The sequence below is a fragment of the Gobio gobio genome (assembly GCF_949357685.1).
Source record: "Gobio gobio genome assembly, chromosome: 14".
NCBI classification, from domain to species: domain Eukaryota; kingdom Metazoa; phylum Chordata; class Actinopteri; order Cypriniformes; family Gobionidae; genus Gobio; species Gobio gobio.
The window spans coordinates 46,989,342-47,015,295 of record NC_137107.1 but is presented as its reverse complement, the minus strand read 5'-3'; the positions used below and the strand labels follow the sequence as shown (position 1 = coordinate 47,015,295).

Sequence of the window (25,954 nt, the reverse complement as noted above, 5' to 3'; positions counted from 1 at the left end):
CAAACTTAAGCAAAAACTGCTTACCTTAGATTAGTGGCCACTTGTTTGTGTTGATTCGTCCAGGAACGCCAATCAGCTCTTGAGCCAGTCCCATCTGGGGTGGGCCAAAATGTGGAAGAATTCTTTTCCTATAAAAATTACTTCTCAAAGGATCATTGTTTTCAGAAGAGGCTTTATTCACACCAACCAACGCAACAAAGCCTTAGTGCCGTTTGCAACCGGCCCTCTCGTCACTTGGATTTTCTGACCTATATATACCATAGTTCACTGCATGAAAACACTGAAATCCGGCACTATCCGGGCATGGTATACTCCTGTGTAATTTGATGTTTACCGGATGTATGTGGGAAAAAGCGGATCAGAGTAACACGGAACAGTATATTTCCAGAAAAACCCGGAAACCTCACGTATGCGGACGTATACAGGAATCCGTGAAATTTCACGGACATTTACAGCTGAAACACTGCTGGGTGTGCTAGGACTGAAGACTGTTAGGTGTGAAGAAGACCTTTCATATGTTAATGACTGACACTTGTGCTGGCTGTTCTCAGAGGGAGGGGGGCAGGGGAGCACTTCAGGATTGAGAATTATCTCTGGTCTACTGTAGGCTACAGCAAACAAGCTTTTTACACAGAAAAAAGAATTCTTAAGGCCCTGAAACACTAAACTGAACTAGCAATGACTAAAGCCGACTGTGGGGTTGGTTCACGTTGCCTGGGTCTGGGCCAAACCATCAGAATGGTGTGGCAGGGCCTTAAAACCACTGCATGAAAAGAGTCTCTTAATCAAATATTTTTTATAAAAACAGTACAAAATAAAAACCCTGTCTGAACATATACGTTCACAAAAAATCTGAATATGTAATGAAATAAACAAAGAAATGTAATGGAATTAACAAAGGATAATTAATCAAACATTTTAGACTATCCCCAAACAATTTTTGCAAAGTTTTACAAATTGTAGGCAATAATAGAATTAAATAAAAAGGAGATGAAATGTGGAAAATGAAAAAGTTTGTTTTAAAAACACCAAAAACTGATATGCTCGAAATAAAAATATGGAATAAAAAAGAGCAGGGATTCACTTGCTCAAGAAACACAGAAACACAAGCAGATCTTTCAGCTCTGCAACTGTTAACAAAAAGTGTCACTCCAAGATTCTTAACTTTAACACACTGCAAAAGAGGGGCGTTTTGAGGTTTGAAATCCACCACTCACAATAGATGTAGGTGCAACCAATAAGGTTACCAATAAAAATAAGGCAACCAATAAAAATAATCCTAATTTTACAGAAAAAAACTTCTGTTTTTTACAGTATTTTCTTGTAATTTTTAATTATGTTTAAAACGATGTAAAATTACAAACAATATCTAAATAAACAACTTGACTGTTATTTTAAGGATTATATCATTAATGACAAATTACAGTAATTCTCATTTTTTTATACAGGAACATCACTGTATTATTTTTCTGTTTTCATAAATAACAAATTTATGCAAAATTACAAACAATATCTGTAAATTAACAACTGTAATACAATATTTAGCTCATTATATTAAAGGTTTATGTTTATGTCCATACTAACAATTTAACATTATTCTTTGTCATTTTAAAGTAAATCTTATTAGTTTTATATTTACACTGTAAAAATAAAAACCTAAAAAAAACAGCAGCTACAGCTGCAAAACAAAAACCGTAAAATAAGTCAAATATCTTAAGTCAAATAAAGTTAAAAAAACTTCACAGAAATTTACATTAAACGTTTTAGAGAAAACACTATTAGTTTACAGATTTTTCCTTATTTAAATTAAGATATTTTACTTTAATTTTCTGTTTTACAGTGAAGGTGTATTTTTACATTCAAACTGGTTTTACATTCAATTCTGGATACAAATATAACAAAATATATAGCAAACTAAATATCAAACAATAATTGTTTTTAAAGAGTACAAATCTGCACTGCTCTCCAGGTTGAAACTTCCAGGCCTCTGCCCACACCACAAAACACCATTTGACCAATTAATTAAATATAACAGCAAATAAAAATAAATATACACATTTTCTAACTGTTGTTTAAAACAAGTTTTTTTTTCTATATTTGCAAGGCTATTTGCTGTCTTTCCGTGTTCTTTTGAGCGTGATTGGTCAATCTGAACGTCATCCAGAAATCTGGCCAATGACAGTGCGCGCCTTCAGTTTGAATTATACACCCGTTGTCGTTGGAGTTGCTCGTGGCTCGCGGGGACGCGACGCGATCACGGCTTCTAATCTTCAACAGGACGGCTTCTTCTGTCCATTAATGGCATTGCATGGATCATTTTAAACCTGTTAAAATCTTATTTTGGACGAATTTTGATTGTGGGATGTCGACTGAGAACGAAAAAACATGAATACGAACAGACTAAGTTTCCAATGGCGGACAGCAGACGGCAGAAGGTAACGTAAATCCCTTTATATTTTTTCTACTGCTTATCAAGATATAACGTTAGTGCATTAAAGTCATATGCTAATCGTGATTAACTTACATATTCTGTTTCTGTGTTTTGTTGTAATATTGTTAAGATAGGGCTGGGTGTTATGGCGATCTGATGATACTGACTATTGTTAGCGATTTTGCTGTAAACGTTAACATTACCTTTTTATATTGCGGAATGGGAATATAGCGTATACAACGCAGCACTGACTGTACTAAAACTTTTTGACATTTTGACAAGGAAACATGCATGAATGTAGAATAATGAACGGGACATGCATGTGTTAAAATAAGCCTCTCTCAGACAGCAGGCGATCCCGAAATCAATTATCTTTCTGTAAAATGCACACAATTATCTCAGAAACCTTGTCATGTGAGGTATTCACTTGATTTAAACAGTCAGTTATGTCTTAAGTAAGTTAAACAGTTCAAGTTAACGTGGGGAATCCCGGATGCGTGTCATTCTGTGCATCCGTTCTTAAAGGGGTTGCAGCTTTGTCATCATTTTAATAAAACAAAAGAATAGAGAAGACCTTCTGCTTCTTTAAGAATCATGTGATATTAATTAATTGAATATCATACAGTGAAGACTTTTAAAGCAGTATTATTCTGTAGTATTTTAATAAAATATCCATCAAAATAAATATATTGTGATATCGTTATTGTAAAATAAAATTTCTCATGTATGTATAATTATATGGTCATAATGCCCATCCCTACTGTCAGCTAGTTTTAAGATCAAGCTTGTCATAAAATGTAACAGAGTTTTGGAAAGAGTAATCTGAGAACACTGTCATGTACACTTGTTCAACAGAGAGGACAGGAAACCACCATACTTGGACTCTGAAGAATTATAGGCAAACCATGATTTTGGATCTACTGTGAAGTTTTTGTATGGGCCTGGTGAGTACGTTTTGCAAGTCCATGTCCGTAAGTTGATAATTAATATTAATGTTTTATCAAACATTTTTATCTAGAATAATGGCTGCTTCTGCTCCCGGGCATTTAGTGAAAATGATCATTGATCATATAAAGCCAGACCGCGACATTCAAAAGTGTAGGAGTAATTTAAACAGAAGCCGAATAAAACGTCTCGGTTACGTATGGTAACCCTCGTTCCCTGAAGGAGGGAACGGAGACGTACGTCGGACGTACCGACGAATTGGGATCACTTCTGGGAGCCCCTATCAGCTTCGAGCTATCTAGAACCGGCCAATGAACAATTGGCGTGCGAGATTTGCATCTCGCGCTCCGCCCCGCGCCGCGGGTATAAACAGGAAGCGAGAGCGAATGCACGCTGTTTTTCACTGAGGAGCCACACGTAGTGGCTCGACCTGCAGTGATGGTACAGCAACTGTGGCGACGGGACGTACGTCTCCGTTCCCTCCTTCAGGGAACGAGGGTTACCATACGTAACCGAGACGTTCCCATTCAGTCGGTCACGTTCGACGTACGTCGGACGTACCGACGAATTGGGATCCCCTATGGAAAACGCCATAGTTACTACCACTTCCAGCGCCCAGCGATGAGCCCCACAGACCCCGATCTGATGCGGGCGGGTAGGTTCACGCAGGGAGAGTCAAAGCTGCTGTTCCGCAAGACCCACTCAGCTGACTGTATTGGATAACGCTGGGAAAGCGTGCCTGTGAAGGCAGCTGCGGAAGCCACATCATGCCCAGAGGGAGTTAACATGTGGAGAATACGCGTATGGGCTGGCCGTGGGCAGCACAACATACGGAAGTCCCAGGGGTGGCCCCGGCCATTAGGAGGGAGACAACACGTACCTGGGACGGCAGAGGGAACTCTGCCGAGGGAAAGACACGGGCTCGCCGTAGGGAGCCGTACCGTGGAAGAATACACATATGGGACCGCCGTGGGGGTCACTACATACGGAACCCAGCCTAACACAAGTTCCACCAATGCATACGAGTGTTAGACCTGGCGTTGAATGCTCCGCCACGTCCGACTGCCGCGGGTTGCGGAGGACTCAACAGGGTTCGCCGATCCGGGGAACTCGACTGGAGTAGAATAAGCGCACGCATCCGTCTACCATAGGGGAGGGAATGGCGCAGCAAGCCGACACTAGAACGGGCACTTCGGTGTTACTGACTATGGGAAGTGAGCACACAGGAAGAAACCGGCTCTACACGAAGGCTATAGAATCTAGCGAACGTGTTAGGTGTCGCCCAGCCCGCAGCTCTACAAATATCTGTCAGCGAGGCGCCACGAGCCAGCGCCCAGGAAGAGGCAACACCCCTAGTGGAGTGGGCTCTTAACCCGAGCGGGCAGGGCACGTCTTGGGACTGATAAGCCAAGACGATGGCATCCACTATCCAGTGGGCCATCCTCTGCTTGGAGACAGCCTTTCCCTTCTGCTGTCCTCCGTAACAGACGAAGAGCTGCTCTGAGGTCCTGAAGCTTTGCGTTCTGTCCACGTAAGTCCGGAGAGCACGGACGGGACAGAGAAAAGCTCCGAAGGCAGCGCTTGCAGGCTCACCACTTGGTCCCGGAAGGGAGTAGTGGGAACCTTGGGCACGTATCCAGGCCGGGGTCTCATGATCACATGAGAGTTACCGGGCCCGAATTCCAGGCACGATTCGTCGACCGAAAATGCCTGCAGGTCCCCTACCCTCTTGATGGAGGCCAACGCAATCAGGAGTATAGTCTTTAACGACAGGATTTTCAACTCAGCTGACTGCAGAGGCTCAAAGGGTTCTCTCTGTAGTGCAGTTAGCACCAGAGCTAAGTCCCAAGAGGGTATAGAGGGAGGACGAGGAGGATTTAATCTCCTCGCTCCCCTAAGGAACCTGACGATCAGATCGTGCTTACCTAGAGATTTTCCATCTACGAGTTCATGATTAGCGGCGATAGCGGCGACATAGACCTTGAGGGTGGAGGGAGACAGCCTTCGCTCCAACCCATCCTGTAGAAAGGTAAGCACAGAAGCGATCGAACATCTTCGGGGGTCTTCTCGGCGAGAAGAGCACCAGTCGACGAACAGGTTCCACTTCAACGCATAGAGGCGCCTCGTAGAGGGGGCTCTAGCGGAAGTGATGGTGTCAACTACCGCCTGCGGTAGGTCACCTAGAACCTCCGCGTCCCGTCCAAGGACCAAACATGGAGTTTCCAGAGGTCCGGACGCGGGTGCCATAGGGTGCCCCGTCTCTGAGTCAGGAGGTCCTGTCTCAGAGGAATGGGCCAGGGAGGTGCTGTCGCGAGGAGCACTAGTTCCGGGAACCAAGTCCGGTTGGGCCAATACGGAGCGACCAACAGGACCTGCTCCTCGTCCTCCCTGACTTTGCACAGTGTCTGCGCAAGAAGGCTCACTGGGGGAAACGCATACTTGCGTTCTTCCCGGGGCCAGCTGTGGGCCAGGGCATCCGACCCGAGGGTCCCCTCGGTCAAGGAATAAAACCACTGACAGTGGGTCGTCTCTGGGGAGGCAAACAGGTCTACCTGTGCGGCCCCGAAACGACTCCAGATTAGCTGGACCGCCTGGGGATGGAGTCGCCATTCTCCCGGAAGTACCTGCTGACGTGACAGCTCGTCGGCCGCACGATTGAGCAGGCCCGGAATGTGAACGGCACGAAGCGACCTCAGATGCTTCTGACTCCATAAGAGGAGATGGCGGGCGAGTTGCGACATGCGACGGGAACGTAGACCACCCTGTTTGTTGATGTACGCTACGGCAATTGATATGCCAATGCAGTTGAGGCCCCGTCCACAGACCCGAAACTGCAAGCCAGTTGTACGTGGCACCCCAACCCGTGGATGAGGCATCCGTGGAGACAACGGAGTGCCTGGACACTTGTTCTAGGGGAACTCCCGCCCGGAGAAACAGAGGGTCCGACCACGGGCCGAAGGTTTGGCGGCACCTCGGAGTCACTTGGACGCGGAGGGAACCGCTGTGCCATGCCCATCTCGGGACTCGATCGTGTAGCCAGCGTTGAAGCGGTCTCATATGAAGCAATCCGAGCGGCGTTACTGCGGCTGCGGATGCCATATGCCCCAGGAGCCTCTGAAAATGTTTCAGTGGAACCGCTGTCCTGCCTCTGAACGAATTCAGGCAGTTCAACACCGACTGGACGCGCTCCTCGGTGAGGCGCGCAGTCATGGCGACCGAGTCTATCTCCATACCGAGAAAAGAGATCCTCTGCGTGGGGCAGAGTTTGCTCTTCTCCCAGTTGACCCGAATTCCCAACTGGCTGAGGTGACTGAGCACCTTGTCCCTGTGTTCGCACAACTGCTCTCGCGACTGGGCAAGAATTAGCCAGTCGTCGAGGTAGTTGAGGATGCGAACGCCATGCTCTCTCATGGGAGCAATGGCCGCCTCCGCAACCTTCGTAAAGACGCGGGGCGACAGGGACAGGCCGAAGGGTAAGACGCGGTACTGATATGCCCGTCCCTCGAACGCGAAGTGCAGAAAGGGCCGGTGTCGAGGGAGAATCGAGACATGAAAGTACGCGTCCTTCAGGTCGATCGCTGCAAACCAATCTCGGGGACGGATGCACCTGAAGATGCGCTTCTGCGTTAACATCGTGAACGGCAGCCTGTGAAGGGACCGGTTCAGGAATCGCAGGTCCAAGATCGGTCGTAACCCGCCGCCTTTCTTGGGTACAATGAAGTACGGGCTGTAGAACCTGGACCTCATATCGGCTTGAGGGACCGGCTCTATCACGTCCTTCGCCAGTAGGACAGCAATCTCCGCCCTGAGCACGGGGGCGTTCGCCTCCACTACAGTCGTGAAGTGAACGCCCCTGAACTTGGGGGGACGCCGGGCGAACTGAATCGCATAGCCGAGTCTGATGGTACGGATGAGCCACCGAGACGGGCTGGGAAGCGCTAGCCAGGCTCCCAGACTCCGAGCAAGGGGGACCATCGGGACCATAGACGTACCCGCAGCGGGGCAGCGAGGCGGAACGCAGGGATCCGGCTCGGACGGCATAGGAGCGGCCCGAAGCGGGATCTGAGTGTGCTGTGCAACACTTACCTGCATCCGCGGAGGGGACGTGCGAGTGTGGGGAGGCCGCTTGTGTGCGTCCCGACAGCCGGCGTCCCCTGCTGGCGAAGGGAGAGGTACTTGAGGGTGGCGAGGCATGGGAGCGTCGACCACCGCCAAGCGCACTCTCTTGGCACCCAGAGATATTGGAAACTGCTCTTTTATTGATGTTTTGGGTGCCGCTGACACTGGGGCCAGCGGCGGAACAGAAAAACAAAAGATCTTCCCCCGGCCCTCTTCCGGGGGAAGGAGTGGTGCTGCAGCCATCTCCCTCAGAGCAGTCTCCTCCATCTCTGGGCGGCCCGTCTCAGGGTCGCTTGCGACGACGCTTGCCACCTGGCTTGGCAGCAGCCTGAGCGGGCTGGACATCCTTCCCACGGCCGGCCCCACGCCGTCGGCTGGTGGAAGGCTGCTGCGGTGCCTTGGCGGGGGCGGAGGCGGCGGCGGGTGGACGTCCTCGGCGACGAGTAGTCGGAGGCGCTGCCGCCGGCGGCGGGGTGGAGGCAGCAGCGGGCCGCCGGGGCAGGATGTGCTTGATCGCCTCCGTCTGCTTCTGGGCGGCCGAGAACTGTTGGGCGAAGCTCTCGACCGCGTCGCCGAATAACCCAGCTGACGAGATGGGGGAGTCCAGGAACCGATATTTATCGGTCTCCCTCATGTCAGCCAAGTTAAGCCAGAGATGACGCTCCTGGACCACAAGCATGGACATCGCCTGACCGATGGAACGGGCAGTGACTTTCGTCGCCCGGAGGGCGAGGTCCGTCTCCCGGAGGAGCTCTGGGTCAGGCCTACCCTCGTGCATGTCAAGGAGCGCTTGGGCCTGGTGGACCTGAAGCAGCGCCATGCCATGCAAGGCGGACGCAGCCTGCCCGCAGGCCTTGTAAGCCTTCCCAGTCAGACTGGAAGAGAACTTACAGGCCCGGGACGGGAGACGTGGGTCACCGCGCCAGTTAGAGGCGGTCGCCGGACACAGTTGCATCGCGACGGCGCGCTCCACTGGCGGGATCCCCACGTAACCCTTGGCTGGCCCGCCGTCGAGAGTAGTGAGGGGGGAGGAGTCACTCGGCCGGTTTCTGGCAGAAAAAGGTGCCGTCCACGACCTCGTGAGCTCCTCATGCACCTCCGGGAAGAAAGGTGTCGGGGCGGGACGCTGAGAACCAGCGCGACCCACCCCGAGGAACCAATTGTCCAACCTAGAGGGTTCGGGACACGGTGGAGGGTTCCACTCGAGCCCAACCCTTTCGGCGGCCCGGGCAAGCATAGCAGCCATCTCAGGGTCCGGGGCAGCCGTTGCCACTCTCCCAGAGGGAGGCAGTACAGCTGACCCTTCATCCTCCAAGGACTGAAACTCCCCCTCCGATGCAGCGATCGACATCTGCTCGTCTGCTGGAGCTCCAAAAGTCACCACTGGTCTCCCGTGGGAGGGTCCAGCGGGTTCTCTCGGAGGCTCTACCGGCTGCGGAGCTGAGGGATTAGGGGCCTGCGGAGGGTCGCTCGGCGGGTTTGCCCTAAACGTAATCCTCAGATCACCCTGGCCATCCGAAGAAGCAGGGTTAGGGGCAGCCCTGGTTCGTGGGATGGGTAAGGGGACTCCCCCAGCCCGGAGGTAGGAGAGTCTCGATCTTAGCTCCGAGATAGTCATGTTCCCGCAGTGGGAACATGAACTATCCACAAACGCCGCCTCAGCGTGCTGTGTGCCCAAAGATTGTGAGACAGCGATTGTGACCGTCAGCAGGGGACAGGGAACGACCGCATCCAGAAACGCACGGGTGGTAAGACATCCTGAAAAGGACGGCACGTCACCCGTGAACTCTTTTGTGAGGAAACGCTCTTGTGCTGAAGCACTCAGGGGGAAACGCGACAGCGCACGGGATTGTTGTGCAGCCCGTGCCTGTACTCAGCAGGAAAACGCCCAACCAGACCAACAGATTTTGCTGTTGCTGTTAAAACAGCAGTTTTTCTCTGCTTGCAGAGGCAGCCGATGAGTCAGTGCGGATCCCGCTGAAATGTGCCGTCTCTCCAACACGCGTTTCCTGGATTCTCCGGTTCTTTCGTTCTCTTGCTTGATAGCAGCGAAAATACTCAACTGTGAAGAAGAGTGAGTCCTTCATATGCCTGTGTGGCTCCGAAGTGAATGACAGCGTGCATTCGCTCTCGCTTCCTGTTTATACCCGCGGCGCGGGGCGGAGCGCGAGATGCAAATCTCGCACGCCAATTGTTCATTGGCCGGTTCTAGATAGCTTGAAGCTGATAGGGGCTCCCAGAAGTGATCCCAATTCGTCGGTACGTCCGACGTACGTCGAACGTGACCGACTGAATGGGAACTGTGCTTTGTTCGCTCTGTAATGCCGTTTTCACACTGCACGCGGTGGCAGAGCAGAAGCCAGTGTCTCGCACAGCTGAACCGTGGCGTGTGTATTGCATACAGACGAACAGTGTTGGGGGTAACGCATTACAAGTAACTTGAGTTACTTAATAATATTACTTTTTCCTAGTAAAGTAACGCATTACTTTTCAAATTTACAACAAAATATCTCAGTTACTTTTTCACATTAATTTGACTGACAGCTCTCCTGCCCCCATGTTGAGAAAAATAAGTGCAGAGGCTTTGTGTGTAAACATGATGGTTATTGTAGTTCTAGACTAAATGTGAGCATTTATTTATCTCACTTGCACAATAAAGATTCATAAGCTTTCAATTCCCATTATCTTCAATAAACTATGTTAGTGATTCATCTCTACAAGCATTGTTAGCAATAATGCACAAACAAATATTTTATTCCCATCACTAGTTTTATATTAAATTTACATTATAACTGTCTCAAGTCGTAATGTACTGACTTCACCGTGTGCTGCAAAATATCTTTACAATTATAGTAATATAAAGACGAAGGAAAACTCAATGAAATTGGGAAATACCTTCAATTATATGCGACAAACCACTGATTCTGAGGGACAAAATACAGAAATCAGCGGCGTGGATGAAGATTGCTGATGTTTTCAGATTTTCAGGTGAGATTCTCAGCTAATGTAAGTTACGACAGGTAAATGTTCAGGCTGCTGACTTAAGCAACGATTGTATTTAATTGTACAGTGCAATCATAACATAGTATAGACATGATTAAAGTGGTCATGATAAATAATTTGGGAGTTTTATGCTAAATAAAAAAACACTCTTGAACATTTCGGTAACACTTTATTATGTTAAACACTATTAACTACGACTTTTGCCTCAACCTAATTTACTGCTTATTAATAGTTAGTAAGGTAGTTTTTGTAGCGTTTATGTTTAGGTATTGGGTAGGATTAAGGGACATGGTCATGCAGAATAAGGCATTGTGCTTTAAACAGCCAATATCCTAACAGAATTGAACCCTAAAATAAAGTTACCAAAAATGTCTTTGTTATATGGTACGTCTGAAATAATGTATTCTTCAGTTGCTCATATTGTGTTACACCTCGTGTGAATCCGGTTTCATTCATTCATTACAAAAAAAATTGCTCAAAAATAAATCATAAACTTCACAAATCGTCACGTGAACAACCAGTCAGTCCGAGTTTGAGTTTTACGTGCGTAATCTACAACGGTTCATTTCAAATCGGACATGAAGAAATAACTATTTAGTTTTCAAACTCTGCAATTGGATTAATTAGGTAAACATTCAAGTTATGATTCATAATACATGTACTTCTTACAGTTTGATTAACAGCAGTATATTCTGTGTTCTAACCCTGTATCTTTAAGAAAAGTAAGGATCCCCTTCAAACTCCATTCTTGTTCCAACTCATATATCGTATCTTGCAAGATACTCCTTTCTAAATTATATTTTTACACCTCATTATGACATGCTCCACATTTTCTGGAACATTACATGTATCACATTTATCTGAACTGCTTTTCCCCATTAAAAACAGGGTTGATTTTAAACCAGTATGCCCAAGTCTTAATCTTGATATAATCACTTATTCTCTTCTGTTTCCCTTGAAAAGCCTTTACATAAATCGATTTCTGAATATTATAATAGTGTCTGCCTTTATTATCTACGTCCCACTTTTTTTTGCCATGATTCTCTCACTGCTGTTTTAATCAATGATTTAGCTTCACCTTTCCCAAAGGGAACTTTCATTATTTCTTCATCCTTTAATTTTAGTGCATTCTTTGCAGTCAAATCTGCCTTCTCATTACCCACCACCCCAATATGAGCTGGAACCCAACAAAATTGTATATCAATTCCCATTCTCTCGATTCTTAGCATTATCATGGATATTTCTTTAAATAAATCATCTCTTATTGTTTCAGTTTAATTCAAACTATAAAGTGCTGCAACAGAGTCAGAACAGATGATTATTCTTTGAGGTCTTACTTCTTCTACCCATTGCAACCCTAAAATTATGGCTACTACTTCAGCTGTAAATACAGATAATTTATAATTAATTCTTTTACATATGGTTACATCAAACTCTGGTATGTACACTCCTACTCCTACATGATCATTCCTTAAATCTTTAGATCCATCAGTAAATATTGGTATATAATGGTAGTAGTTCCGCTTAACATATTCATGAACCAAATATCCAATATTATCAGCATTCCTTTCAGTCCATTCTTTCTTTAGCTCTAAAAGTTTCAAGTCTACATTGGGAACTGGGAATACCCATGGAGGAACATTACCCCATACTATATTTGGAGCATACTCGAGTCTATTTAAACCGTATTCTTCCGCTACTGTAGTAATATTCCAACCGAATCCTTTACCTTTATGTTGTTTCAAATACTCCCAGCAATCACCGAAGACCTCTAAAGCAGGTTGTTCTTTCCCAGATCCTTTTAGCTTAACCCAATATGTCAGCGACGGCTTTAATCGTCTCAAATATAATGGTAGTTCTTCAGTTTCTACAAGTAATGCATTAGTAGGAGTTGTTTTTAATAGCACCAATACTAAGTCTAAGAGCTCTAAACTGTATTCTATCTAGTTTTTCCAGGACACTCTTAGCTGCTGCTCCATATACCATACACCCAGAGTCAATACATGATCGTATTACGGCCCTATATATATCCAGTGGTTCCCCCAGTTCTTCTTCGTGTTTATTGGCAAACCAGCTTTAGGTGCATTAGCGCCACCTACTGAACTGGGGTGTGGAACAGCGAAGGACTACTCTTACTAAAGTAGAAAAGTAAATACTTAATAATTATATTCTCAAATGTAATATTGTTGCTTTTGTGTATTGCAGCACCTAATCTTTCACTTTGGATTCTTGCCAACAGATTTTTTTTAATGATATGTCTTTGATACCCTTTTCCTGCAATTCGTCTTTCATTTTCATATAGTGTACAATATAATATGACATGTTCAACTGTCTTCTACATTACAATGACTGCATAACCCATTATGATGTTTTTGTATTTTATATAGGTTCCCATTAGGTCCAGTATGACCTACACGTAATCTTGTTAATATTGTTGTGAATCCTCTTCCCATTTTCTTGAATACTGTATAAATGTGTTCCCTTTTTTCTCCTATCCCACATTTCCTGCCATATACTATTATAGCGTTTCTAATAATTGCCCTGGCTTCAGATTTTCTCGTGAGAATTGTGATTTCTACATATTGCATTTTAATGAGCTTTTTTTTAGTTTATCCACTATCTCATTTCCTTTTTTTCCTACATGGAGTCCAAAGAAAGTTAACCTTAATTCCTTGACTATGCATTACATACACTAGTTGCTGTATATCATATATTAAATCCTGTCTACAGTAAGAATGACCATATATGAGCATGTGATTACCTTGTCTAGCCTCGTTTCTTCCACCCCCTGTAAAGCCAAATATATTGGCACAAGCTCAGATATAAACACCATTAAATGATCTGAAAGAACTGGTATTCTGGACCATCAACTGCTGTTCCTACTTTTCCAGATTCTGGGTCTGATCCATCCATAAAAATATCTAAAATGTTACTGTATTTTTGTTTTATATATTGATTCACTAAATGTTCAACTGCCGTGTCGTTATTTCCTTTAGTTAGTTCTTGTACTCGTGTATCTATACAAGGCATAGAAAACAACCATGAAGGCACTTCAGGTAATGGCACACTTTGAGTGTATTTCAGCTGATCTATACCCATTTTTGGGCCATTCTATTTCCTGTCTATCCTATGCTATTAATGTTCCCTTGGGTATGTTCCCAACTCTCATTAAACACAGACTTAGTTGGGTGTATAGTAATCCCTCAGTTTAGTTATTTTCTGTAGTTTATTGTTGCTATTTACTTTTTTGGCGGTAGGTAACCTAACTTATTGGTGCATTACCGCCACTGACTGGACTGGAGTGCTGGAAAAAATGCTGTATTACTATAAAGTTTATTAGCAATATTGAATACAGTGTTAAAGCCCTTAATCAAGTTAAAATGAGTACAAAAAAAGTTGTTGGAAAACAAAGTGTTATCTGCTGAAATGTATGTAGAATATTCTCAAGTAAAAATAATCAGTCAATTTAAAAAACTATACACCGATCAGGCATAACATTATGATATAACATTTGCACGTGGGCTAAAGTTAGTCACATGTGAAGATGCTGATGAGTCAATGAAGAGTGACAAGGGTAAAAGAAAAAATAAAGTTTTCAAGATAAAAAAAAATTATAATTTTAAGCAAAACATTTTTATGTCCAAAACAAATGTATGGTGTTGATTCACATTGGTTTTACAGCTTTTAAGGCAACATTCATTCATTATTAAACTTGATTAAGATTTCTTATTTTACCACCCAGAAAACCTCGGTGTGACCGTATATTCATTTAAAATATGAATCATTGTAGTGTCTAAAATGCATATCACATGGTAAATTCCCTTTCCATTTCTTTATGTATTGCCCTTTTAGTCCAATTCATATAAACAGACACTTTTCTATGTGTTCAAACACCCAATTTTCCATAAGGAGTTTTTATGTTTTGTTTTTAACTGTAAAAATGTTTGTGTACATTATGAAATGCCATTTATTGTCACTATACACATGTGCAATGAGTTTAAAAGCAACTCCTTTCCAGTACCAGCAAGAAATATAGAATAAACAACATAGAATTAAATAGTAGTGCAAAAGGAGAGGTAATTATTATCACTATTATCAAAAATATTAAATATTTAAATATTGCACAGTAAGTCCGAGGGTTGGGGAGTTAGACTGTGAAGTCAGTGTTCAAAGTGATTATGGCTTTTGGAGAAAAAAAAAACTGTTCTTAAATCTGTTGGTCCTTGTTGTAATGCACCTGTTAGGGGTGGGAATCTTAAAGGGGCTATATGCAACTTTTTCCCCAAAATAAACGTAACAATAGCCTTTTTATTTTACCATTTATGACTCAAACATCTCCTGATGAGCATACTAACACCTTGTCCGCTCACAGTGGGTGCACCTATAAGCCTGTATCCTATTTTTCCTATTTTCTGTCGGGTCGGATTTGACGTCAAGCGCGTTCATGTTAAACGTTTCAGATCACTCTGCCACCACCGCTAGTCAGCAAGTAGCCTACACTCGCAAGCAGTGTAATGGATTTAGCGAATACACAGAAGAGACCCAGGACAACTCAGTAACTCCACAGAAGACTAAAAAAGTTAAACCCCTGACAAGTGGCCAAAAAAGATCGAAGATTGAGAGCGACCGGCGCCGAGCAAGGACTAGAGTGAACATCGGCTTCGCATTTGAGCCTTGGAGGGAGCTCAGATCTGTGTTGATCTGATATATATATATATATATATATATATATATATATATATATATATATATATATATATATATATATATATATATATATATATATACAAACACACACAAATAAATATGAATAGTGCATCAGTAATGTAAAGTCTTTTTGGGTGTCTAGAGAAGCGCTAAATAAAACTGATGGATTCTTTATTATATAGCCATGTAAAGCTACATTATATTGTTTGTTGTTTCTATATCTTAACACAAAATAAGACGTAAATGCATTTTATTTCACGTAATAAGACGTAGTCAATAAACATTGCTAAATAGTATTATGTATATGTGTCTTTCATACTTGGTGATAGTAAGCTACTTGTGTATAATAAGTGGTCAAGGACAGTGCTCAGAGGTCAAGGACAGTGCTCAGAGGTCAAGGACAGTGCTCAGATTTGTGTTTTTTAATATTCTACGAAAGTTTCGGTCTGTGCGCCCTTCATCAGCGTGTAGGCCAATGGCGAAATGGGTTTATTTATTTATTTAATGTATTAGTTTTTTATGTAGTTTGTCAGCTACACGTTTGAAGTTTTGATAAGAGAACACTTATCTCAAACAATATATGTATTTGATTGTTCCTACCTCTGTAAACATAATGTTGACCTCCTTGCAGCAGATGACTTGTGAAGTGTGCACGTACGAGCGCGCGCTGCGAGAGCGAGCAGAAAGGAAGAGCAGTTCTGTTTTTTGGCCACAGGTGTCAGTCGCGAGTTTAAATTTCTGAAAAACGCATATAGCCCCTTTAAGGCACTTAACGATTCGATCCGATTCCGAGAGTAACGATCCGATTCCCAAAACGATTCTTAACATACATTTTAAGTAACTAATTATCCTGCTGTGCAAATACATAAACTTTACATTTTAACCAAAATTGGAGCTAATATGTGTTTTTCTTTTAGTTAGAATATCTGTTTGTCAGTATTGCCATATTTAAAATGATTATGAAGATTTCTTTCAATACTTTTATTTTATTAACAAAGTTATATTCAAGATTAACAAGCTCTGAATGAAACATGATAAGCCATATATACAATTGCAAAGAACAATCATTAAGAATGAAAAATTGTCACACTTAGTTGTAAATTGAGAACTGTTTAGTTTCTTTAGAACATTTTAACAAAAAAAAGTTTACTTTGGTTAAAGCCACAAAAAAATCTTTAAAACATAGGCTAATGCAGAAGAAAACGTCTCAGGTTACGTATGTAACCATGGTTCCCTGAGAGGGAACGAGACGCTGCGTCAAGCGCTGCGGGAACGCCCCTGCGTGATGCGTCATGAAGCACTCGTAAAATCAGTCCAATGGTGTGGCTGGACGTCGTAGGCGGGTGACGTCATAGACCAGGAAGCTATAAAGCAGCCCTGAACCAGACAATGTCAGCTTCTGAAAAAGTCGAACAAGTCGGTCACAGGCGTGCCGGGAGTATGGCTAAGCGACGCAGCGTCTCGTTCCCTCTCAGGGAACCATGGTTACATACGTAACCTGAGACGTTCCCTCTCAAGGGAACTCGCGCTGCGTCAAGCGCTGCGGGAACACAATACCAACGCCGCCATAACTCTCAAATGCCTGTACATGTGAAATTTATAGCGCACATTAAGCTACAAGCACCCGAGAACCTGGAGTAGAGGCTACATCAAGGTTGTAAAACCTCACAAAAGTGTGCGGAGAGGACCACCCTGCCGCATCACATACCTCCTGCAGGGAGACTCCTGACAGAAGAGCCAAAGAGGCCGCCATACTCCTAGTAGAGTGGGCTCGGACCTTTAGTGGTGAAAGTTGGCCGGCCGACTCATATGCGAGTGAGATAGCCTCGACTATCCACTTGCTTAATGTCTGCTTAAATGCAGGTTTCCCTTTGTTTGGGGACCCGAAACAGACGAACAGTTGCTCAGATTTCCTCCACAGGGCAGCTCAGTGGACATAAGCATCTAGTGCCCTTACTGGGCAGAGCAGATTTAACTTCTCCTGGTCTGGATTCTCAAAGGGAGGCGGAGAGAAGGCCTACAGCATTATAGAACCCGCCACGTTCGTAGGAACTTTCGGGACATATCCTTCTTTTGGATATAAAAAAGCTTTCACCATTCCTGGCGCAAACTCAAGACAGGAGGGGGAAACAGATAGTGCTTGCAAATCCCCCACTCTCTTTAGAGAGGAAATAGCCAAGAGAAACACAGTTTTTAACGTGAGGAACTTCTCTGGCACCTCCCCAATAGGCTCAAATGGGGCCAAAGCTAGACCTTCCAGCACCACAGCCAGATCCCAGGTCGGCACACTTGAGCGTGCCGCAGGCCTTAGCCTCAGAGTACCACGAAGGAAGCGAATAACCCATGGGTGTTTCCCCACCGATGCACCATCCAGATGGACGTGATAGGCCGATATGGCCGTCACGTATACCTTTAAGGTGGAAGGGGATAACCCTGAAGCGAACTTTTCTTGTAGAAAATCCAGTACTGAGTTGACTTGGCAGTTGACTGGGTTTAGAGAATGGTTAGAACACCAAGCTACAAAGACTCTCCATTTAAGGGCATAAAGCCTCCTCGTGGAGGGGGCTCTGGAGTGCAACATGGTCTGAACTACCTCAGCAGAAAGACCTGAGTCTACGAGCTGGGCCCCCTCAGGGGCCAAGCCCACAGTTTCCACAACTCCGGCCTCGGGTGCAGGATTGCCCCCGACGCCTGGGAGAGAAGGTCCCTCCTGATCGGAATCTCCCACGGGGGACCTTCGAGGAGAGATATAATGTCCGACAACCAAACTTGTGTCGGCCAAAACGGGGCTATTAGCAGCAGACGAACCCCGTTCCGGCGCACTCTCTCCAGCACTCCTGGTATTAATGCCAGAGGGGGAAAGGCGTACAGACGCAGCCTCGGCCACGTCTGCACCATGGCATCCAACCCCAGCGGGGCTGGATGTGTGAGGGAGTAAAATAGGGGACAGTGCGTTGTCTCTTGAGACGCAAACAGATCCACCTGAGCCTGACCAAACCAGTTCCATATGAGCTCCACCACCTCGGGGTGGAGTCTCCAACTCCCCGACACCACTCCTGCCTCGACAGGGAGTCTGCCGTCGTATTCAGGTACCTCGGATGTACACTGCTCGGACCGATAGCATCTTGCCCTGGGCCCAAACTAGGACTCGATGTGCCAGCTTCCATAGCCGGCGCGAGCGTAACCCCCCCTGGCGATTTATGTATGAGACCAACGATGTGTTGTCCGTGCGAACCAACACATGATGGCCCCTCAGGTCTGGGAGAAAGTGCCTGAGTGCCAGGAACACTGCCATCAGCTCTAACTGGTTTATGTGCCAGGAGAGCTGCTGGTCGCTCCACAGACCCTGGGCTGAGCGAACACTCATGGTCGCCCCCCAGCCGGTGAGGGATGCATCCGTCGTTAGCGTTAAGCGACGACAAGGAGCCCCCAGCACCGGACCCTGGGACAGGAACCAAGGATCCTTCCACATGACTAAGGCACGTAGGCACCGCCGCTTGACCTTGATAATGCGAAAAGGATTTCCCCTCGGGGAGAATCCCTTGGTCTTGAGCCACCACTGTAAGGGCCTCATGTACAGCAGGCCAAAAGGTATCACGTTGGACGCTGCTGCCATCAGACCCAGAAGTCTTTGAAAATGCTTCACAGTGAGTGACTGGCCTAGCTTTATCTTGGATACGGATTGTAGAATCGAATTCACCCGAGCGAGCGTCAGCCGAGCCCTCATGGTTTTCGTATCCCATAGCACACCCAGAAAAGTGACGTTCTGCTGTGGAGATAACATGCTTTTCTTTGTGTTTAGCCTTAACCCCAGCCTCTTCATGTGAGCGATCACAGCATCTCGATGCTGAGCCGCTAGATGTTCCGACTCTGCTAAGATCAGCCAGTCGTCTATGTTATTCAATACGTGGATGCCCTGGAGTCTCAGCGGAGCCAAAGCTGCATCCACGCATTTTGTGAAGGTGCGGGGTGATAATGCTAGGCCGAATGGAAGTACCCGATATTGGAATGCTTCGCCCCCGAAAGCAAACCTGAGGAACTTCCTGTGTTGAGGAAGGATGGAGACGTGAAAGTATGCGTCTTTCAGGTCTATTGTGACACACCAGTCCTCGGACATGATGTGACACATGATCTTTTTTAGCGTGAGCATTTTGAACTTTAGTTTCTTTACTGCCCGATTTAGCTGGCGCAGATCTAGAATAGGACGCAGTCCTCCATCCTTCTTCGGAACTATGAAGTACCGGCTGTAAAACCCTGACTCTCTGCAGTGGGGAGGGACCCTCTCTATAGCCTCTTTTTGCAGAAGAGTCTGTACCTCTTGCTCCATTACCAGAGCCTGCTCGGGGTTTACCACTGTGGATAATACCCAGTTGAACATGGGCGGGTGTGACCCGAATTGTATTCTGTACCCATTTTCTATTGTGCGCAGGACCCAATCTGAGATATTTGGCAGAAGTTTCCACGCTGCCAGAAAATCTACTAAGGGAACCAGCCCCTCGGGGCTGGCCTCTGGATTTTGAAGTGTGAGCAGCCCGGTGTCCTGAAACGGCGCGCCGGCAGGAAGCAACCGCACTGAACACTTTTGACCCTCCTTGGAGGGAGCGAGCATCCCCGCGCCGCTACGTTTCCGGGCGGACGTGGAGACTTATGCTCGCTGAGGACCGCTGCGCCCTGAAGCACCCGAGGTGGCAGGGTTGGCAGAATGGCCCCCTGATGGCACCAAAAGGAGACGGGTGCCTCGACACCCCGCTTCCCCCCGGAGGGGACTGCCATCCGAAGTCTGACGCCTCTGGCATCAGGACTTCTTCGCCGAGGCCTTCCTAGAGATAATAACAGTCCTCAGATCTGCTCTACCTCGGGAAGACCTCGGCTGAGAGTGCTGACCCCGCCCCCAGTCTCTCTGTGGGGGAGCGCGGGTGGCAACACTCTCTCGCTGTTGCGCTCTGTGAGAGGAGGACGTACTCGGTTGGGGCTGCTCCCGCCCAGCAGCCCCAAAGACATGAGATTTGCGGGGGAGAAATTTTTGAAACGCAGCCGCCTGCTTTTTAGACTCTTGAAACCTCTCGACGACTGTGTTGACTGAGTCGCCGAAGAGGCCAGCAGGGGAGATAGGAGAGTCGAGAAGGAACTTTTTATCTCTATCTTTTATCTCTGAAAGATTTAGCCAGAGATGTCTCTCCGTGGCCACCAGGGCTGCCATTGAACGGCCGATGGATCTAGCCGTCTCCTTGGTGGCCCGAAGAGACAAATCAGCAGCTCTCCTAATCTCAGCTATCGTTTCCCTCCCCACTTCTTCACATTCATCATCAATGTCTTTCAGCAGTTCGGCTTGATAAGCTTGCAACACCGCCATCGTGTGGAGACATGCGGCTGCCTGACCTGCTGCCGAGTAAGCCCTACCCACTAAAGCTGATGTTGTTCTAACGGGCTTAGTGGGCAGCTGCGGGGCTTTTAACGACGATGACGACTCGGGAGAGAGATAGCTCGCGAGCGTCTCTTCTACCCGCGGCATCACCGCGTAACCATGCTGTTTCAACCCCACTATGTTTGAATAAGCAGCTGTATTGGGGTTGAATGGTCTGAATGATGCCGGTTTTTTTCCCATGATTTCGACACCTCGGTGTGGAGATCAGGAAAAAAAGGCAAGCCCCGCTTTGGAGGTTGTGATCTAGATGGAAGGAAGCGTTCATCTAATCTACTAGGCTGATGCGCTTCGTGAGTCTCGGCTGGCCAGTCTATTTGCAACCTGGCAACAGCGCGAGTCACAACCTCCAAAAGCTCCTCTTGAGCGTGTGAATGAGGCGGCGAAACCTCATCTAAATAATCCAGGCTTACAACATCCACTTCCTCAGAACTGGAGTGTTGCTGCACCTGCGCTTCAGCGCGAGCAGAAGAAACCGCAGAGCGTGCTTCTAACTCGGCAACTGAAGCGTCGGGTCTGACGGGTAAAGGCAGAGAAAGGGGATCACCCGTCTCTAACCCCGCCGTCAGATCCATTTGCGAACCCCAAGATGAAAGCCGTCGCTGTGCCTCAGCAGCAGCGGGACCTGCACCCTGGGGAACGCGAGCCGAAGCGCCCTCCTCAAAGAGCGAATGGCGGGACCGGAGAGTTCTCATTGATAACTTTTCGCAATGCTCGCAGCCAGCCCCCTCGAGAGCTGACTGTGCATGCTCCGGTCCCAAACACATTACACAGAGCAAGTGTGTATCCCCACCCGTGATGAAACGAGGGCAGGGAGTAACACACTGTCTGAATTGTTGATTCGCCATTTTTTAAGAGACACACACACTTTTCTTTCATACAAGGACAAACGATTTCACATGGAGCGCTTGTGAAGACACAGAAGCTGACATTGTCTGGTTCAGGGCTGCTTTATAGCTTCCTGGTCTATGACGTCACCCGCCTACGACGTCCAGCCACACCATTGGACTGATTTTACGAGTGCTTCATGACGCATCACGCAGGGGCGTTCCCGCAGCGCTTGACGCAGCGCGAGTTCCCTTGAAAGGGAATCAACTTTAGCGCTCGCTGAGAAGCCAAATTCAGTGTGTGCGCATAACATCTCACATAAGAACTTGCCGAGCTGCAACAGTCATGTTAGAGACATTTAACGAATCACTCGCCAAAACGAAGCTTTTGTTCAGAATTTTCCATATGTTTGAAACATTGTGCAGTAGTTCAGCAATATTCCATAAGTCATTCCAAAAATTATGCCACGGATGTTGGTAGGTTTATGTCCCGGCCACTGCATCGGAGACATAGGAGTGTTATTAAAGGGTTAGTTCACCCAAAAATGAAAATTCTGTCATTTAATACTCACCCTCATGTCGTTCGACACCCGTAAGACCTCCGTTCATCTTCGGAACACAAATGAAGATATTTTTGTTGAAAGCTGATGGCTGAGAAAGGCTTCAGATAGGCCTCCATTGGCATTCAGTCCATTCACACTTACAAGACCCATAAAAGGCACTTAAAACGTCGTTACAAAGTCCATCTCACCACAGTGGCTCTACAATAATTTTACGAAGCGACGACAATAGTTTTTGTGCGCAAAAAAAAATCAAAATAACGACTTTATTCAACCTCTTCTTGTCTTCCGTGTGTGCCTCCACGACGCATGCGCGAGAATATGACGTAGCGCCGGCGTTCGGGAATCCATGGAATGCACACTTTTTTAGTCCCATTTGAGCACTTCGCCGAGACCTAAAGCACGATCAATGTAGAATCCAACAGCTTAGATACTCGCGTCTTCCTCTGCTTGTAAACAAATCGCTTCTGGGTCATGTATCCGAACGCCGGATCTGCGTCATATTCTCGCGCATGCGATCTTATCTTAAAAGAAGCCAATTCATCAGCATACGAACGTTCGCCTATCAACGGGTTGTTCTGTTTGGCCGGTGACCGCGCGCACACACAGTGGTGAAGTGGCCGTTTGAATTGAACACAGAATCGATTCTGAATTTTTGAGAATCGATTCTGAATCGTTGGATAACGAATTGCGATGCATCAACCTTTTCTCCCACCCTTAGCACATGTAGATAACGACGCCAAGAAACCGGAAGGTGTGGTGGACCCTCTCTACACACTCAACGTTGATGTAAAGAGGGGCTAGGTCGGTGCAGTTCTTCCTGAACTCCTTCGTTTTCTTGGTGTTCAGAGCCAGGTTATTCACCAGGCGGCCAAGTTCAGGACCTCCTCTCTGTAAGCTGCCTCGTCTCCCTTTGACATAAGCCCGACCACTAGTGATGTGTCGTTCATGAACGATTCGTTCATTTTGAACGAATCTTTAATATGACTCGGGACTACCGAGTTGTCTCAGAGAGTGATTCGTTCATTTTGTGTTGACCGCGCATGCGCATTACGCTGAATCTGTACTGGAAAGAACAAAAATGATTAGTTCATCTTTCGAGTCTCGAGTCTCGAGTTCGGGTTTGAGTCTTTCGTTCTTCCTGTCAGTCCCATAGAGTCTATGCTGTCAGTAACGGAAACAGAAAAGATTCGTTCTTTCGAGTTCGGGTTTGAGTCTTTCGTTCTTCCTGTCAGTCCCATAGAGTCTATGCTGTCAGTAGCGGAAACAGAAAAGATTAGTTCTTACGAGTCTTTCGGGTTTGACGTTTGAGTCATTCGTTCTTTTGCCACGTGACTTGTCACTGTATTGAACACTAGTTCACACCTTTTTACTAACAAGCACGTAGTTATTTTTTATTTTATTTTTTATTTTTATATATAATTCTCATTCTCAGTTAATATCAGACATATACAAATATGGGAAATATATTGACTATTCAAGTCTAACATCACAAATTCAAGTCAATTAGACTATTACTCGTTTTGAATCAACTGTATTTTATTTTTCTCTATTGAGTTATATTATTAATTTTTTTGTCCTTGTGTTATTAATGATTAAAAATCAGTTTAAAAATGTTACCTAAACCTTTGTAACATAGCTTATAGGCCTATAGCACCTATACAAAAACATATTACACACACACACACACACACACACACACATATATATATATATATATATATATATATATATATATATATATATATATATATATATATATATATATATATATATATATATATATATATATATATATATATATATATATATGTGTGTGTGTGTGTGTGTGTGTGTGTGCGTGTGTTTGTGCTATATGATTCAAAATGAGTAATAGTCTAATTGACTTGAATTTGTGATGTTAGACTTGAATAGTCAATATATTTCCCATATTTGTTTATGTCTGATATTAACTGAGAATTATATATAAAAAAAATAACTACGTGCTTGTTAGTAAAAAGGTTGTGAACTAGTGTTTAATACAGTTACAAGTCACGTAAGAACATCTTTTCTGTTTCCGCTACTGACAGCATAGGCTCTATGGGACTGACAGGAAGAACGAAAGACTCAAACCCGAACTCGAGACTTGAAAGATGAACTAATCATTCTGTTCCCCGACCTGTGTCACATGGCCCGGCCCAGCCTCAGAACAGAGTCAGACACAGACGAGTCGACAACTAACGTCTCGAGGAGTTCGAAGACACGAGAGGCGGAGAACAAACGTGATAAATATGAAGTTGCAAAAGAAAGAATGTCTCGGATAAGGAGGTGAGGTGAACTAACAGAGTTAGACTGCAATAGCCTGACCCAACAACTAATCAATTAATTAAACGTTTCAGTTTCTTATCATTTGGCTTTGGTTGCAGTACCCTATAGTTTATTTTTATTTAGTTTTACAAATGTAATCAACATTTTCATAAGTACTAGATGGGTTGGGCTATTTAACATGTCATTTTAATTATATTTTTCTGAAATGAACGAAATGACTCGAAATGACTCGAAAAAAGATTAGTTAATTTTGTTGAACGAGACTCAAAGATCCGAGTCAGTAAAATGATCCGAACTTCCCACTACTACCGACCTCTGTGTCAGCAAACTTGATAATAAGATTGTTGTTATGGGCCGGACTAAAGTCGTTTACAGTTATATTTCTTTCTACATTTTGCAATTGCAACAGGAAATGTAAATTTGCTGGTCGCACCACCTGACATTTCAAACTCAATTCAAATCTAACAGGCATTAACTTGGACACCTATACAAATGTTTGACCATATGCTCAAGGTTATACATACATTTTTTAAAAATCAAATACACATTTTTATAATAACAACACATTTTCCAAGTGTTCCAGGGGTCATACCACCTGACATGATAAGTTGAATCAACCTCATCATTACTCAAAAATGTCAAATTATCTAATATTTATAGGAGGGTGACTAACGTTCGCTGAATCCGAAATCGCCCCCTAAAGCCTCATTCACTATTATTCCCTATGTTATCCACTTATACTGTTCACTAGAAGGAGTGAATGAAAACGAGTGAGTGAAGTCGGCTGTACACTCGTTATTGCGGTGCATCGTGGGATTGAATGAGTGCACTCGATAACGTCCACTATGGTTTCGGACACCACTACAAATGGCTGTCCCCTCAAATAATGCCCTATTTAAGGGTATAGGGGGCGATTTCGGATTCAGCCATTGTTACTGCATCAAAGGGGTCCTCTGGGGTCTTCTGTTTGATGTCATATGCTGTCACATGCTTTTAAGAAATACTGCTCTTATTAGAGTGCTGTAATGTTTTATGTACCACTACTAATAAAATGTTCTATAATATAATAACAATAAAAACTAACTTTAAAATAATAACATATTTTGAAAAGACAAAGTCAAAGTTTAAAAGACAAAACCTTTCCAAAGACAGCAGTACATGTTTAAATGACTTACAGAGTGATAATTAAAATAATAATGAATGTGTTCGTCAGGAGTTGGTTCGTTATGCTATGCTGCAATGTTTTCTTTCAAATGAAATTATTTTTCTGTAATTTGCACACATTCACAGGTTTAATCGATCAACCCTCATTAATATTCTTTCAGCTTCTCTTTGAACTGAACTGAAGAATTGATAGTTTAACAGAGCTGGAAAAATATAGAGCTCATTTCTGAAAATAACGCCACTATTGATCAGATAAAAGACTAAAATACCATAAGAAATAATAGATTGTACATGCTAAAAGTCGGATCTTTCGTTTTGTTTTTATGCAAACTAAAGTATGAAGAGGTTTTTTTTCCCCTTCTTTCATAGATCGACTAGAATATCTTGGCGTCTCTTTGAATGAGCAACTTTACCGCGACGCATTGCCTGTTTTCCACCAGTGGAGGCGCTCGAGCAACCGAAGCAACGA

At 44.9% G+C, this 25,954-nt stretch overlaps 1 protein-coding gene across 1 annotated transcript in view; it reads right to left on the bottom strand.

Moving 5' to 3' along the window:
- The window catches only part of LOC307136817 (uncharacterized protein), a 32,313-nt gene extending 10,169 nt beyond the window's left edge, over positions 1–22,144 (bottom strand). The window contains exon 1 of the mRNA XM_079834116.1: positions 22,027–22,144. Within this exon, the coding sequence (XP_079690242.1) occupies positions 22,027–22,063 (37 nt within the window). The 5' untranslated portion in view covers positions 22,064–22,144. The remainder of the gene's footprint in view (positions 1–22,026) is intronic.
- Positions 22,145–25,954: the final 3,810 nt, after the last annotated feature.